The sequence below is a fragment of the Urocitellus parryii genome, chromosome 3, assembly GCF_045843805.1.
Source record: "Urocitellus parryii isolate mUroPar1 chromosome 3, mUroPar1.hap1, whole genome shotgun sequence".
NCBI lineage: Eukaryota > Metazoa > Chordata > Mammalia > Rodentia > Sciuridae > Urocitellus > Urocitellus parryii.
In genome coordinates this window covers 93,154,725-93,172,700 of record NC_135533.1, presented here as the reverse complement: position 1 = coordinate 93,172,700, position 17,976 = coordinate 93,154,725, and the positions used below count along the sequence as shown (strand labels likewise).

General features: G+C 42.5%; 1 protein-coding gene across 1 annotated transcript in view; it reads left to right on the top strand.

The window, feature by feature from the left end:
* The window catches only part of Aoah (acyloxyacyl hydrolase), a 209,591-nt gene that overhangs the window by 172,301 nt on the left and 19,314 nt on the right, over window positions 1-17,976 (top strand). The window contains exons 14-16 of the mRNA XM_077796782.1: window positions 1,537-1,573; window positions 2,698-2,772; window positions 11,699-11,871. Of these exons, the coding sequence (XP_077652908.1) occupies window positions 1,537-1,573; window positions 2,698-2,772; window positions 11,699-11,871 (285 nt within the window). The remainder of the gene's footprint in view (window positions 1-1,536; window positions 1,574-2,697; window positions 2,773-11,698; window positions 11,872-17,976) is intronic.

Here is a 17,976-nt window from a genome sequence, read left to right as displayed (position 1 = left end):
AAAGGCTGACTACAGAGTTTCACTTTGGTATGATGGAAAAGTTCCGGAGCTGGATAGCAGCGATTGTTATACAACAATGTATGTCCTTAGTGCCTCCAATATTTTGGGTATATTTCCAATTGGAAGTGCTGAGTTCAATCCCAGTGTGTTAACGTTCCTGATTCAGCCAAGAGAACATTAACATTGCTTATACAATTTGCAACTAATTCTATGTGACAAAGAGGGTACCACTGAATGGTTACACAGCTCAAGGGAACATTGGTTGGCATGCCCTTCCTGGCTGTGCACAGCCCTTTTCTCCAGGTGGATCTGTAAGCACCCACACCTGCCTCCCAAGCGTCCAAGGATGGAAGTTATAGGAGAAACTTCCCATGGAAAGAGGCAACTGGATGTTTTTTCTCCAGCTCTCATCCACTGATTTGCATACCTGTCTGAGGACTACTAGCTATTGTAGACTAGCCCCCCAGAGATAAAAAGGCAATAAACCTATTCATATTCACTCTTTCTGGATGAGGATCAGTGTTCCACAGGAAATCAGAATTCTGCATTGCAGATGGAAGAGTCTGGTTTAAATTGTGTTTCTACATTTCAGTAGTTGTGTGACTATGGGCCAGTCACAAGTGAGCCTCAGTTTCCTCATCTATACAATAGGAATAATGTCAGGCGCAGTGATGCACACCCGTAATCCCATCGGCTCTGGAGCATAAGGCAGGAGGATTTCAAGTTCAAAGCCAGCCTCAGCAACTTAGCGAGGCCCTCAGCAAATCAGTAAGATCCTGTCTCTAAATAAAATCCAAAAAAAGAGCTTTGGATGTGGCTCAGTGGTTAAGCGCCCCTGGGTTCTATCTCTAGTACCAAACAAAATTAAAAATTTAAAAATAGGAATAATATGGTCCCTAACTCAACAATAGTTCTGATGTTTAAATGAACTAAGTGTTTAACAATATGTAGAATAAAATAAATATTCATTAAGCATTATTTCATGTAAGAAATACATTGATGGTCACATGCCATTATATGCGCTCTACAATCTGAACCTTGCACTCACTAAACAGCCTGAAGGAACTTCAGGAGTGAGCAGAGAAGCTAGGAGGAGTTTAAATAGAGCTCTCCAGGGAGATGCATCGTTCTCAAAGAATCCTTTTCAGTGTTTTTCTGGTCCTTCAACTCCTTACTTAATTTGGAGTAGTTTGTCTCTTTGATGATAGATATATACCTTTTTCTCAGACCAACTAAAATGTTCATTCAATAATGTTTAGGAAATTTCTTGAGACCCATGAATCCAAAGGGCTTTTGACTATCTTAATATAATGTAAAATAAACAGAAAAACCCTGAAGTAGAGCTACAGGATAAAACACTATAGAAACTCACCAAAAGCAAGTTACCTCCAACTGTGTGATGATCTGGTTGACTGAAGATTGTACAATAATGCTTCTACTTCCATGAATTCAACCCAATTAGACTCTCATACTCAATTTGATAATGTTAAATTGAACTCACTAACAATTATTATTTTCTTAATTTTAATCACTCAGGTGCATCTTCCCATAACCTGGAGGAATTTATAAAAAGGTAAGTGGAAAATGGATCTAAGAAATTGCTTTTGGTTTCTCATTTTGAAAAAGGAATGAAAACTCTCTGTTGCTACCTGATAATCATTTCTACTGAGCATCAATAACTCATTAGTCATCATCCAAACACAAGTATATCGCTTCTCAGACCAGTGAGCACAGGAAGTGATTAATTTATGTAGGTTTCTCAAAGAAGAAGCATAAAAATGCATACAAATTAAGTAAAACTTAGGTACAACAGAAGTAACTAAAAAGACAAAAAAAATTATGTCATATTCTTGCTTTATGAATAAGAAAATATTTTTGTGTCATTTTAGGCTTAAAATTCACAAGTGAGGACCTGAATGGAAGTCTTAGGAAGCTTTGCCCTTTTGAAGTTGACTATAGGACCACAACTGTTAGGATGTCCTTGAGCCTGGACATAAGTCACCCAGGTTACTCATGTGCTTATTAATGACAAAGGGCTTTGAAAGATGCTAAGAAGATGGTGGTGTGCCTATATATCTGGAATTCCAATGCACTCCTTTTAATGTGGTATTTTTCTAATGGCAAAGTGGGCTAAAGGTTGTAGAGAAGAAGGGAAATGGGAACAGTGATTGGCCGTACCAGAATGAAAGAGAAATAGAGGAAAGCTTACCAAGAGAGCATTCACTGTATTTCTGGGTCTAATATAGTACCCGGCCCATCGTAGACATACAACAGATATTAGTCATTTGAATCAATGAGTCTCTTTTTGTTTCTTTGCACCTTTAAGAAAATAGAAATATCTGCCAGAAAGCCCTCAAATTAAGCTGCACCTTTTGAATTTTTCAGTCCATTTCAAGGTCACCCTTCTTTCAAGGTGGTCTTCATTGGTCTCATTTTCTCATTATAAATGATATCAAGGTCATGAGCCTAAATAAGGTACCCCATGGCAGTCATCTAACCGTCAGAAGGCAACAAAGGCCCATAGAAGGAGATTATATTAAGACATATCCTTTCACTATTTGCCCCTTTGAGAGAGAGAGAGAGAGAGTGAGAGAGAGAGCGAACAATCACACAAAGATTTCCCCCCAGGCCCAGCCTGTCTCTGGTTGCAAAGCTCAGTGTCTGACACTCAGATTCTGTCTATCTATGGCTTCTCAGCTTGTCTAGGAACCAACTGTTGGACCATCCAGCCATTGTCATATATGCCATGATTGGAAATGATGTCTGCAATGGGTGAGTTACTGAGAAAGAAAACTTTTCAAAAGTTTTTGGGTCCCCTTTTTCCAACCCTATTCAACACCAACTCCACTCTATTATCGTGGCTTGCTGTTAATGAATTTCTCTATCTTAGAAGCCAGTCCTAGATCTGTGAAATCAATAGAAGCAACCTGTGAAGCTGAAAGCCTCTTTTGAAAGTACTGTAACTGATCCATTAATGCACATTTCTGAGGTTACAACAAATTGGTGTGTCAGGACCAATCATGAGTTATATCACAAGAAATAGGATACTCCTAACCAAGAATCCCAGATTGAAAACTGATGACGTTTTAAATAAAATGAAGCATAGTTATCCCATAAGAACGCCTGTCTCACTCGTATTCTGATTACTTTCTTGTGTGGAAGAGACAGCATAGACTTATACTATTTGTAAAGAAGATGCATATAACTCGTAGCCAATCCTATATATGGGTCAACCCATGACCCAGAGTAGGAAAAAAAAAGTAAAAAAAAAAAAGTAGTTTTGCTAAAAATGCTAATATCAGTAATGATTTTAAAATGTTAAATGACTTACTTCCCTCTCCACATTTGGGGAGGTTTATAAAAATATGCATATTCCTCTAAGAATATGCTGTGTGAATGCCATCTGGCCCAAAATAAATAAATAAAAGGGGAGATAGGATCTAGAGCAATTTCCCAGTGGCCATCCATCCACTGTTTTAGTTAGACCAACAGAGGTTCCATGAGGCACTTGAGGTCACACAAATTGATTAATGGCAGAGCAGGAAGTGGGCCACCCTGCTCACTGCCCAGCCTTTTCTTGCCCTATTTCACTCACCAAGTTTCCCAAGCCTGTGCTAAAAACCATGTCCAATAATATTAAAGTGTGTTTTTTTCTTTTTTTATTGTTGGTTGTTCAAAACATTACATAGTTCTTGATATATCATATTTCACACTTTGATTCAAATGGATTATGAACTCCCATTTTTACCCCGTATACAGATTGCAGAATCACATCAGTTACACTTCCATTGATTTACATATTGCCATACTCATGTCTGTTGTATTCTGCTGCCTTTCCTATCCTCTACTATCCCCACTCCCCTCCCCTCCCCTCCCCTCTTCTCTCCCTACCCCCTCTACTGTAATTCATTTCTCCCCCTTGTATTATTTTTCCCTTTCCCCTCACTTCCTCTTGTATGTAATTTTGTATACCCCTGAGGGTCTCCTTCCATTTCCATGCAATTTCCCTTCTCTCTCCCTTTCCCTCCCACCTCTCATCCCTGTTTAATGTTAGTCTTCTTCTCATGCTCTTCTTCCCTACTCTGTTCTTAGTTACTCTCCTTATATCAAAGAAGACATTTGGCATTTGTTTCTTAGGGATTGGCTAGCTTCACTTAGCATAATCTGCTCTAATGCCATCCATTTCCCTCCAAATTCTATGATTTTGTCATTTTTTAATGCAGAGTAATACTCCATTGTGTATAAATGTCACATTTTTTTTATCCATTCGTCTATTGAAGGGCATCTAGGTTGCTTCCACAGTCTTGCTATTGTGAATTGTGCTGCTATGAACACTGATGTAGCAGTGTCCCTGTAGCATGCTCTTTTTAGGTCTTTAGGGAATAGACCGAGAAGGGGAATAGCTGGGTCAAATGGTGGTTCCATTCCCAGCTTTCCAAGAAATCTCCATACTGCTTTCCAAATTGGCTGCACCAATTTGCAGTCCCACCAACAATGTACAAGTGTACCCTTTTCCCCACATCCTCGCCAGCACTTGTTGTTGTTTGACTTCATAATGGCTGCCAATCTTACTGGAGTGAGATGGTATCTTAGGGTGGTTTTGATTTGCATTTCTCTGACTGCTAGAGATGGTGAGCATTTTATCATGTACTTGTTGATTGATTGTATGTCCTTCTCTGAGAAGTGTCTGTTCAGGTCCTTGGACCATTTGTTGATTGTGTTATTTGTTATCTTATTGTCTAATTTTTTGAGTTCTTTGTATACTCTGGATATTAGGGCTCTATCTGAAGTGTGAGGAGTAAAGATTTGTTCCCAGGATGTAGGCTCCCTATTTACCTCTCTTATTGTTTCTTTTGCTGAGAAAAAACTTTTTAGTTTGAGTAAGTCCCATTTGTTGATTCTAGATATTAACTCTTGTGCTATGGGTGTCCTATTGAGGAATTTGGAGCCCGACCCCACAGCATGTAGGTCGTAGCCAACTTTTTCTTCTATCAGACGTCGTGTCTCTGATTTGATATCAAGTTCCTTGATCCATTTTGAGTTAACTTTTGTGCATGGCGAGAGAAAGGGATTCAGTTTCATTTTGTTGCATATGGATTTCCAGTTTTCCCAGCACCATTTGTTGAAGATGCTATCCTTCCTCCATTGCATGCTTTTAGCCCCTTTATCAAATATAAGAAAGTTGTAGTTTTGTGGGTTGGTTTCTGTGTCCTCTATTCTGTACCATTGGTCTACCCGCCTGTTTTGGTACCAGTACCATGCTGTTTTTGTTACCATTGCTCTATAGTATAGTTTGAAGTCTGGTATCGCTATACCACCTGCTTCACACTTCCTGCTTAGCATTGTTTTTGCTATTCTGGGTCTTTTATTTTTCCATATGAATTTCATGATTGCTTTCTCTATTTCTACAAGAAATGCTGTTGGGGTTTTGATTGGCATTGCATTAAATCTATAGAGAACTTTTGGTAATATCGCCATTTTGATGATGTTAGTTCTGCCTATCCATGAATAGGGTATATTTTTCCATCTTCTAAGATCTTCTTCAATTTCTCTCTTTAGGGTTCTGTAGTTTTCATTGTATTTAAAGTGTGTTTTCTTTCACAGATACCTCTGTAGAACTCTGATGGTGAAGGAGGTGTAGACATAATCAATGAAACAAATTCAGGGCAGTAGAAACCACTTCATGATTCAGAGATGATGGGCCAGCCCCACTCCCACTCTAAGTTTTTTTTTTTTGCTCTTTTCCCCAGAACCCCAGACCCTCCAAGGTCCTTACCTGTATGGTGAGTTACCTGGGGCTTTCCAGTATATAGCAAATGTTCCTAAGGCCTGCCATGAGCCAAGAGCTATGCCACTCGATGTCATTTCATCCCTACAGCAGCCCTAAGAGGCAGGTGGAATTGCCTACCTTTCACAGATAAGGAAACTGAGATTCACAGGATTAAGAAACTTGCTTATACTGCTATCAAGTAGCAAGGCTGAAGCCAAGCCAGGCGCTCTGATCATACACTGTGAACTTCTTTGCTTCCTTTTACTAGTCAATTTTTTAAGTATTTGTTAAGTACCCACCATAGGCCAAGCACTGGGACAAGCTCTGAATTCAATGGCAAAGTGGTCATAGTCCCTGAAATCAATCAGCTTACAGAGAAAGAAGCACTGAGGAGCAGCCCCCAGACCCCATCACAAAAAGAGAACAAACCCTGTCCCTCCAGCCCCCATCTAAAGTCACCCAGGGAGAAACAGAGAGCACGTGGGTTATACTGAGTAAAAAGCACCTGCGGAAAGAGGTTCTGACTCCAAAAGCCAAAATTCCAGAAATTGTACTTTTCCAGAGCATCCTGCTTACCCAGGGGACCCCTAAGCCCCATCCTGCTTTCTCTTTTTCCAAAGAACCAAAGAGCAGGAAGATATCAGCCAGAGACTTGTGCCAGCCTCTCCCCCTGCCTGGGATCTGGGCAGAGAAGCAGCAAACATTTGGGTGAAAGAACAGAGTTGGCAGTATGAGATGTCCCTGCAGTGCCCACTTTGTGATGTCCTATGGAGGGGTTAGAAAAATAAAGACAGATGGCAACATACCTCCCCATCTGCCAGAACATCAAGGTGGAATAGATATCCCAAAATGAGCAAAGGGATTCCATATAAAGCCTGAGCCAGCCAGGAGTTGCATAATAATTCTGTCCTAGAACTTAATTCTAGGATACTTGCTTGACTTTTTTCATTCCTTTTTCTTTCATGGTGATGCCAGTTCTTACTGAAACAATACAGCTATGTGCTTCTTTCACAACTCTCTAAACTCACATAGTTTCTCATTAAATACTAGCTAAGTGAATGAAGGTCATGACTGGAGGATAGCTTTTAGTATCAGAAATTCCCAAAGGAAGATAATATGAATGTACTTAACTTTCTCATTGTAATGATATTCAATTTTACCTCTGCTAACTCAGTTTCCTTGGGCTTCATCTATCACTACCCTGGAAAGCTATTTAATGTGAATAATACAGGAGAAAAATTCACAGAAACAGCAAATGGGGTGAGCTACAGTGGTAGAATGTTTGGGTAGTGGAGGCACTGGTGGGGAAATGGAAATGGCTGACAGCCTCCAGTCACAAAGGCCAGTGACAGCCCTTCCCCAACATCCTAACAGGTCATCGCTGGAAAGAATATTGGAATTGCTGGAAATGACACAGAACTGTACAACATCTAACGCTAGTCACACCCATTGACATGGCTCTGTTTTCTTCAGTGGGCATAGAAATTATAAATGATATATATTTTTCTTTTCTTTAATTTGTTATACATGACAGTAGAATGCATTTTGACACATCTTACATAGATGGAGTATAACTTCTCATTCTTCTGGTTGAACAGGATGTAAAGTTACACTGGTCGTGTAATCATATATGCACATAAGATAATAATGTCCAATTCATTCTACTATTCTTCCTACACCCATATCCCCTCCCCACCCTTCACGCCCCTCTGTCTAATCCAAAGTACTTCTGTTCTTCCCTAGCCCCCCACTTATTGTGAATTAGCATCTGCATATCAAACATTTGACCTTTGTTTCTTTGGGACTGGCTTATGTTGCTTAGCCTGATATTCTCCAGCTCCATCCATTTACCAGCAAGTGCCATAATTTCATTCTTGTTTATGGCTAAGTAATATTCTGTTGTGTATATGTTCCACATTTTCCTTATCCATTCATCTGTTGAAGGTTGGTTCCATAGTTTAGCTATTGTGAATTGAGCTGCTATAAACATTGATGTGGCTACGTCACTGTAGTATGCTGCTTTTACATCCTTTGGGTATAAACCAAGGAATGAGATAACCAGGTCAAATGGTGGTTCCATTCCAAGTTTTCTGAGGAATCTCCATACTGCTTTCCAGAGTGGTTGCATCAATTTGCAGTCCCACCAGCAATGTATGAGTACATAAATGGTACATTTTGCACCCAATGGAGAGAGAGCCAGGAGACCCATACAGGTTGTCTGTGCTTTCCCATCTCCAACTATTATTTGTCTGCAATGCCAGTGCTTAAAAGTTTACACCCACTACAGGTAACAGGCGCTGCATTGAGAGGAACTGTCAAGTCACAGGCCCCAGGGAGCCTGAGCTAGTGGGTAAGCCATGCTATGGATTCAAATGGTAGGAAGACCATCAGTGAAGGAACAGAGAGGACTCCTGCTGCTCAGAGGAATGCTCTCAGAGTCAGAGGCCTGGCTGACGAAGGGAATGATTAAGGAATTTCCCAACCAACCAGCCTTCTCCGGGCCATGCCTACTCTTAAGGAATTTTCCATACATCTCCAAGCGGAGGGGAGTATGAGCCAAGGAGTTCCCACCCCATTCTCAGCCTGTGTTGTGAGGCTCCCTTGAGGGGGTTGGGAGCCTGGTGATGGGAGCCTGGTGATGTGATTGCAACTGGCTAGTGTGAAGGGAAGTGCCCAACTCTTAGATGATTCAAAAGCATGTGCACCGGTTGTGTGTAAGGTCTGCACACTTGATCATGACGGGTGGCGGGGCATCAGCTCTGCTCGGGGAGGCTGGCTTTCTGCAGAAACTGTCTGCCTTCTTCCTCAAGAGGGGGCAACCTCTCTCCTGGCATCAGCCAGGGGAAATCTGGCTGGCGTATCTGCGAGCATAATGAAATGACTGTGGCCAGCCCTGCACCCTAGTAAACAGGCTTATTTTGCATGACCAGTCACAATTCATTAGGCCAAGAACAGGCTTCTGAGCCACCCCAAGGGGTGAGGCTCTTTAGCTGTTCCCAGTCTGGCCATGTGTTCCTTACATGTGCCAGAGTATATATCAGTGGGCATTGACTTCTGTGTCACTACTGCCCCAAGTATAACCATCGCGTTCCTGGACTGGTGTTCACATTTTCCCTCTGTTGCTGTGCACTCCCAGTCTCTCACCCTTCTGTCTCAGTGTCTGGGTTGAGCTCATCAGTTTGTGGGGGGGAATACCCAGTCACTGGGGTAGGCAGGAAAATCCAGGTGGCGCTGACATGGCACCACATATACCTGGGTTAAAAAATATTAGATCTCTTCAGCTAAGCCTGTTAAGCTTTAGTTGTGAGGAACCTATGAGATTTTTCCCAAACCACTAGCACTCGTTGGTCCCCAGAATGCCAATACTAACTCTTCCCTACCCTAAATTTCCAGGAAAAAAAAAGAGTAGTCAAATGGCGCTGTATTTTTTTTTTTTTTTTTTTTTTTAGTACCAGGGATTTAACCCAGGGGCACTTAACTATTGAGCTACATCCCCAGCCCTTTTTTTGGGAGGGCGGGGTTAGGGGGTACGAGGGATTGAACTGAGGGACACTCAACTAGCCACATCCCCAACCCTATTTTGCATTTTATTTAGAAACAGAGTCTCACTTAGTTGCTTAACACCTTGCTTTTTGCTGAGGGTCTCACTGAGTTTTTTAACACTTGGCTTTGAACTTGCAATTCTCCTGCCTTAGCCTCCCAAGCCACTGGGATTACAGGCACGTACCACCACACCTGGAAGCACTGTGAATTTTTCAGAGACAGAAACCAGAAGCATTTTTTATGCATATGGCATGGGGGACCTGAATTAAGAATTGGTTGCTGTTTGACATGCATGGCAAAGGATTTAACTGACAATGCACACAGTAAATTACACAACTCTAGAGGGCAGAACACAGATATCCGGAGAATGCTCCATTTGCGATACCAGGGCTTCCATTTTGATTTCACTTAGCAATTAGTCATTTTGATTATGCTTGCTTAACTTGGAGGGTGCCCTTTCATAAATGGTACAAATTAGCTCAGATTCTTTGTGTATAATCAAGGTTGTGTCTCTAATCAAAAAAATAATCATTAAATAGGGAGTTTGGGAGATTTTGCTCCATCTTAACTCATCCTACCTTTATGTGGCTGGAGAGCTCAGTATAATTGCTTTGTGCCAAAATGTTTTTGTGTCAGCAGAACAGAGAGAGAGAGAGAGAGAGAGAGAGAGAGAGAGAGGCAAGGCAAAAGTTAGTAGGCAGTGTATGTGACCACACCAATGACACAAGACAGGTATAATAGACACCCAACTCATTTCTCATTTCAGCCTTGCCTTTGCACCCCAGCTACACAGTGAATACAAAACCTGGTTACTCTGGCTGGGTTCTCTCCATCCAAATCAACCTACAAGGCAGCCCATATTCCCTTTGTAAGCGGAGGTCTTTCTAGCACTGCTTCTATACATACATGAATCAAGCCAAAGCCCCTGCCCGGCCTTATGCCCCCAGGAGGTAAGCAACCTACTTTCAAATCCTTGCAGTTGCTTGTAACACAGGCTGGGGAGATTTTTATTCCAAAAGTAATATAATCTTTTTTTACAGCAATTAAAAGCATGGATTTAGCATTCATTTCTATATGCTGAGGTTTTGTAAAAATCAGACAAGTTTCTTTCTTTCCTTAGGAAAGTCCAAGAAACCCATTACATTGTGTGGAATTACATACACCAGCCACAGAGAGCATCCTACTTTCTAAATGAGGCTATAGATTTGTAATTTACTTCTGATTTCCACCTTGAAAATACCTGTCTTGTGTCATTGGTGCAGTCACATACAGTGCCTGCTAACTTTTGTCTTGCCACTCTCTTAAGTGCTTTGATCTTAGGCCTGTCCTTCTTATAACTACTTCCAGCTCCTTCTTTTCCTACTTTACTAACTTTTATGAAATAAGAAGAGAAAAATATAATTTGAAAATTGGAATATCTTCTGTAGAGCACAACACCACCACTACTATATAAAGACAGAAAGTGGTATAAAATGAATGATTGGCAAATAGAGTTGCAGGGATATAGCATCTAACAAGACACGCACTAAAGTTCAAATTCAGTGTAGAAACTAAAAGAATAAAAAAGAAGATATAACATGAAGCCAGATATGGTGGTACGGGCCCATAATCCTAGCTGAGGAGACTGAGGCAGGAAAATTGTTATTCAAAGCTAGCCTCAGCAACTTAGCAAGGCCCTAAGAAATTTAACAAGGCCCTTTCTCTAAATGAAATATAAACAAGAGCTGTGGATGTGGCTCAGTGGTTTAGTGCTCCTGGATTCAACCTCTAGTACCAAAAAAAAAAAAAAAATACAGTGTAGATACATAATATAACTTCATTTCTCAGTGACGTTCTGTTTTTCTAATTGTGATACATGTGTGCCAAGTTTTCAAGACCAAGTTTCAGAACTTGAAGTGTCAAACAAATCATAAGCAACACCAGACCCCTTTGGTTTCGTTAACTAGTCTAAGTCAGAATAGGTGAGTCTATGTTACAGAAACAAACATCCCCTAAAATCTTAGTAACATAAAGCAACATTTATTTTACCCTTGCACATGTCCATCAGATATTATGGAAGAACTCTGCTCCAGGACTCAGACTGGTAAGGCAGCTATCTACAATATTGCTCATAGCTGTGGCAAAGAAAAAGACCATTTTAGAGGCTCTCACACCACCAAACTGCTCACAACTCATTGGCCAGAACTGATCACATGATATACCCACCCACAAAGGTGTTAGGGGGTACAATTTGATTATGTGCCAAAAAGATGGAAAACCAGAAACATTTTTCAAAAAATAGAAAATGGAACATATAACCACATTATGGGTGTGTGTGTTATCTTGTATTTGCATGCATTGCTCCTTAAAATCAACTAAGACATTTTTTGTTTCTTCCACCAACAGGCAGACTGACCCAGTTCCAAGAATGACCACTCCTGAGAAGCTGTACTCCAATGTCATGCAGACTCTGAAGTATCTAAATTCCCACCTGCCCAATGGCAGCCATGTCATTTTATATGGCTTGCCAGATGGCACATTTCTCTGGGATAATTTGCACAACAGATATCATCCTCTCGGTATTGGTTTGCAAATACTTTTTACTCTTCAACAATGTCAATGTATACATGGTCCGATGTACATATGATCAAAACCTTATAGGAAGATGCCTAAAATGCTAGTACAGAACGTGAGTTGGAACGGATGAAGGAGACGAGCCTTCTTGTGCAGCATCTGAGAGTCACTCTCCAAAGGTGGGCAGAGTCAGATTCAAAGCCAGAAAGGGCAGAAGCAGTTCATGAAGAATTAGGAAAAATTGAAAGATAACAGTTTAAATCAGGAAACTCTTTTGACAGAGGCAAAATGTAGGATGAACTGAAGAAGTTCAAACAGGAGACAGAAAGTCCTGAGTCAGAGAGGGATTTTTCCCAACTTCAGTGTGGGTGCCTTCATGTGCCTTCTAGTTTTCTAGAACTCTAGACCACAGACCTCTGGGCTGCTAACTCCCTATATCTACATCTCTCTTGCAGACTCTGAAACAGACTTTAAAGTCCCTAGAAACTTCTAATGCAGCTTTACCACTCCAGATACTGTACGGACAATATGAAAGTGGTTATCATTCACATTAGGAAGAGCTGACATGCTGATCCTTTAAACAACCCTGTGAAGTAGATGTTTTTACTAATGAATTCCATTTTATAGATGGAACAGGTAAGGCTCAGAGAGGGTAGGTAGCTCACCAAACATTGCATAGCGCATTGAATACTAAGCTGGTGTTTCAGGGCTCTGCTTTCTATATTTCAGGGGAGAATGTCCTTTCAAAACTTGTCTATTAAGTGCCTTTATGTGCCAGGATACAGTTCTAGGTACTGAATAACCAGCAATGAATACAATATTTCTAAATTCCTGCCTACATAAAGCTTATATTCCAAAGGGAAAAAGACTCCAAAAGCATGTTAAATAATGATCAGCACCGAAGGAGGAAAATTAAACAGGGAAGAGGGATGGGGAATGGTGGCCTCAATCCTCTCTGATGAGCATCTACAAGGAGAGGCCTGGGTTCCCTCCCCTCAGCCCTGAATTGATTGCACCTGGGTCCAGCAATAGTGAGAAAGGGGCTGTCCTTCCCCGTATTAACCTTCCTACCTCCAAGACCAACCCAAGCTAAATTGTGCTGGAGATCTAAGCACTTTCTTCATGAGTCAGAGGAGCAACTGAGAGGGCCAAACCTGTAACACATTCCTTAGTGATTTACTGAGAGATCGAGGTGGAGAGTGAGATTTCACACTTGAGGCCATCAAGAGCTTGCCCTTGCATTTATGATTTAGGGTTATTTCCATTTTCCCTTGTCCTCCCACAGCTCCTGGTTAAGCCACCCTCCTCTCCCCTCCTCCTCTCCCAGGAAATTCTACCCCTGCTCACGTGAGAAAAGAGCAGGTGTCCTTTAGCCAGCTCTCAAAGGGCTCTAGAGTCTTCACTGGGGGAAAATGGTACCTCTCTGCGTTCTGACTTCCTGTCACTGAGGATGAAGTCACTTTCCTTTTGACATCCTGAAGTGCATCACATACACTATTATCCAAGCAGAACACCTTCCCACTTCCCCTAAGGAAAGCATATAGTCTGCCTGTTCACACAATTTTGACCTCACCCCTTAGAAACAACAGTGTGAACACACCCAGGAGAATTTTGTCCCACTTTGAGCTGCCTTGAAGGCCTTAAGGACAATCACGCAGGCTAAGAACATCTCTGAGCCAACAGATATGAAAATCGCAGTCTCTCCAGCAGATTCCATTAATGCTAAGAAATGCTTGGAGAAGGAAAGTTAGGGGAGGGGAAGTGTGCTCCCAATTTACTTCATCACACCAGAAGGGAACTGACTTTGGGTTTTCTGATTTCAAATCCCATTCTCTTTCCAAAAACTTCTGGTCAGATAACCTCCATAATTATTTGTTTGTTTGTTTGTTTATTTATTTTGGGACCAGAAATTGAACTCAGGAGCCCTCAACCACTGAGCCACATCCCCAGCCCTATTTTGTATTTTATTTAGAAACAGGGTCTCACTGAGTTACTTAGCACTTCACTGTAGCTGAGGCTGGCTTTGAACTCACAATCCTCCTGCTTCAGCCTCCCGAACTGCTGGGATAAAAGTCGTGTACCCCCAAGCCCAGCCTCCATAAGTTCTTTCAGATACTCCATGATTCACATAATCTAACAATAGTAAATAATAATGACTCCCTACAATTTGGAAAGGAGTGATGGAAGAAAAAAATAATGATGGGGAGACTCATCGTTTACCTTTGCAGATTCTCTAAACTAGAGGTTCTCAACCAGAAACAGTCCCCCCAGCCCCACCTGATGTCACAGTGCAGGATTCAGGGAAGATTGCTAGTAGCATCTAAGATGTAGACTTCAGGGATGTTGCTGAACATCCTGAAATATACAAGACAGCCCCCCACAACCAAGAATGTCAGCAGCACCAACAGTGAGAAATTTTAGCCTCTTTCTGGCCACTAGTCATGAGTGGCATCTCACCACCCAAAAGAGGAATAAGGAAAAGGTGAAACAAGTGTTTTCTATACAAACCCTAGTTTTGAAAAAAAAAATCCAATTAGGGAAAAGGCTGAAATCATCTACAATTTGTTTAATATGTTTAAGTAATGATTCACGTCCCAAATTATCCCTGCTGCCTGGTTGCCATGGGAAATAAGTTATAAATTTCTCGAAGAAGCATCAGGGTCCTTCCTAGAAAGACTGGGGAGGTAGGTGAGATTCTTGCAGCCTTCCCAGTCCTCCTTTGGCAGGGCTCACAACTCACATAAGAGGAGAGCCTTGAAGGAAGGACTGTGACCCAGCTGTCCCTTTCTGCTACTCTCACTTCAAACTCAACCTCTGCATCTCCATTCTCCCTGGACATGAGCCAGCCTTGAAGCAGGGTTAAAGAGGAACCAGCCTCCAGCTTTGGTCACTCTCCACAACTGAGCAGATCGCATCCTCATCAACAGCCAAACACTGGAGCCCAACTCCTGGGGCACTGTGCCAAGACTTGTGCACCGCAAAAAACAGTGGTTAGGGGTGGGGTTCTAATCATTTCTATATCTGAGCCTAGAAGCATAGTGATGGGTCTCTGGACTTGACCTTAACCACCTCTTTAGGATTAGGAGAGTTTAGACAGCAGAGGGGTAGGGACAGAACCCCTGGTCAATGACACATTCTCTACTTCCCCCCTTCCCCCTGGACAGGTCAGGCAGAACACAGCCTGAGCATTCTGCAAAGGTTAAATGCCACAGCATTGAGTAGCATGGGATGGAGGCTCAGATCAAGAGTGGGTTCCCATCTTCCTCCTGACAGGAAGGAGGGAGTGATGGACCCCTCCTAGTGTCTCTCCTTTCCAGCCATGTTTGGGAGTCGCTGCCAGTCAATGACTAGCTGCCAAGAGCGGGGACAACCCCACGATCTCCACCAATAATTGAAATTCCTGGGGAGAACTCCTCATTGTCTTTGTGAGGAGTTGCCAGACAGCAAGTCACATATCAGGATTCTGCTTGCATAGAGCTTTTAAGAAAAGTCAAGCTTGACCAGTCATAAGTCCTCTCAGCTATAAGAGGAAGATAGTCATTCTAGAAATAGGTCTGAAGTACATGACAAAAAGATGACATAAGATGGAGTCCTTGTCCTCAAATGAGTGAGAAAAGACAGCTCCACTGGGGGAGAGAGCGTGTAGATCCCGACAGTGACAAGCACCAGTGCCAAGGTCAGCATACACGCTATCGGCATTCTACAAGTTGTTCAGAAGGTTCGAGTGTGACTGAGATTCAGGGTCTGCTGTTTACTAAGAAGTCTGCACGTAGCCTTCCCTGAAGGGCCTCTGCCATAAATCAGCAAGTCAGTCTTGCCCCCATTACTGCTCAACTTGAAACCAATGTCTTTTAAAATTCCTTGTAGTTTATACTACATTACCAGCTTTCGCCCAGTCTGAATTAATGTAGTTTAATACATTTAGATGGTATTTCATGGAGGTATGACTGATCTTCGCTGGTACTAAGCTTTTATAGTATCTAAGATTTCAATTATGTTCCCAGCATTAAATGAATATCAGATTCTGTCCTCAAGAACTTACAAATTACTGAGACACAAACTGCTCCTTCTAGCCAGCCAGAGTAGAACACTTCTTTTAATCTTCAGAGAGAACATATGGCAGCCATTGGGCCAGTTCACTGCTCCCTAACACATGCACATTTGCAGGCATGCGCGCGCACACACATACACAGATAATTCCTGGACAATGTGACAGTCCCTCTAATCTTGCCCCTATTCCTGAGCATTCTTGCTCAGCTTTCTTAACTAGATTGACTATCTGATGAGGGAGTCATAGACAGAACCTCTTTCCATGTGCAATATATCATGGTCTCATCCTAAGGTACCTGGGACCTTGGGCTATAGGAGTAGGACAGCAGGGACAGGTGAGTACGATAGGTTGGAGCCAGGCTGTGACCGGAGCATTCAGTGGTTTGATCTCCAGTGTCCTCAGAACAGGACAAACTCCAGTCCCTCTGTTTTTCAAAGCTATCACGCTTAACGGAGCAGGTAGGGAGGGTCCAGGATCATTACTTGTGGTCAGGCATGAGATGCCACCTCCTTTTGGTATGGAGACACCTCAGCCACTGAGCAAAGAGACGCAGGCCATCCCTTATAACCAGGAATACATCAGGACCCAGCAAGGTGTCAGAGCCTTAGCAAAGCCACTTACAGTTCATCAGGAGGCCCCAGTCCCAAGATGGCAGAAGGTACCAAAGCAAAGGGCAGTCAGAAACAAGGCTGCTGCTCAGAGGCAGTTGCCCCAGGGGAAAAGTCATTGAGATGCGAAGAGAGGGCCAGGGTGGGAGTGGAAGCTGCAGGCCTCAGTCACTGCAGTGGGGCTGCACTGGGTTGAGACAGGCCAGAACACAGAGGAAGGGGCAAATTGCAAAAGGGACAAGGAAAGGAGAGGGCAAAGAAGCCTCAGTGGGTGAAAGCAGAGACTTGGGGAAAGATAGGAGCTCAGGGCTCCATGTTGGGCCAATGCGATGAAGCTAGTGGCTTGGGAGTCATTTAAATGTGAAGATGCAGAGCTCTGTGCTGAAGAGAGAGCTGGCGGGTCATTGTGACTTTAATAGCAGTAATAAGTCTATGGCTTTCTGGTCCTGAGATTCACTCACTCACACAGAGAATATATTTTTCCTCTATGACAAGCAAGTGGAATTTATCTTTCAGTCTAACTGATCCGAGGTATAAGTGAAAAATAAGGCTGTGTTCCATCACCTTCAATCTTTCTCTTCACTCAGAGATAGGGCCTATTATCGCCTTTGATTTTTTTCAAGAGTGTGAGAAGTGTTAATGGATACAGCATCCGTCATTCACCCCGAGAACTGGGGAGGGGGCGTAGAAAATTTTATGTGTCTGCCACAGCATGAAAGTTGATTGCCTAATGGGGGTGGGTAAGATGGAAGGAGGGAGAGAGGGGAGTATTGGAAGAGAAATATCCCGCCCCCCAGATTCTGGGTCTATGGCTGATGTTCAGAAAAGTTCTGGGTGGTCCCCAAATGACACTTTCCCTTCATTCTTATATACCCCTTTAGCCTGCACCCACAGATAAGCATAGGGTATATGTACTAATTAGAGCTCCAATAAGATACCCACCAGGAAAATCTCAATCCAGGGCCATGAAGGGGACAATGTGTGCTGGCCTCCCCCATCCCACCCACATTGGGAGGCCTTCAGTCCGTCTTCAGGGCTCTCCATGGTCAGAGCTTCATATACTCAGAATGTTCTGCCAGACATCCCTGTTTTGTTTGTTTCTCTTTTGGATAGTAGTGTGTCCTCTACGTTGCTGTAGATTTAAACATTCTATTGCCTAAGTGTGTGTAAAATGTGCTGATAAACCAGAGTGCTACTTACAAAAAAAAAAAAAAATGTTCTGCCAGGTCTTTAGCTTGGGACACTTGGGTCAGACCTGAGTGTTTCGTGAACTTGGGAAGGAGGAGTGAGTTAGCTCCCACCTGGAATGCTCCCTGTGCCCCACAGGAACTTGGCCTTTCATACCATTGTCAGGAGAAAGCTTCTGCTCTGCAGAGTGCTTCTGGAGTCTAGATAAGGCCAGCCATCCAGCCCTGTCCCTGCCCAGGCCAAGAGCTCTCCATGAGAAATAA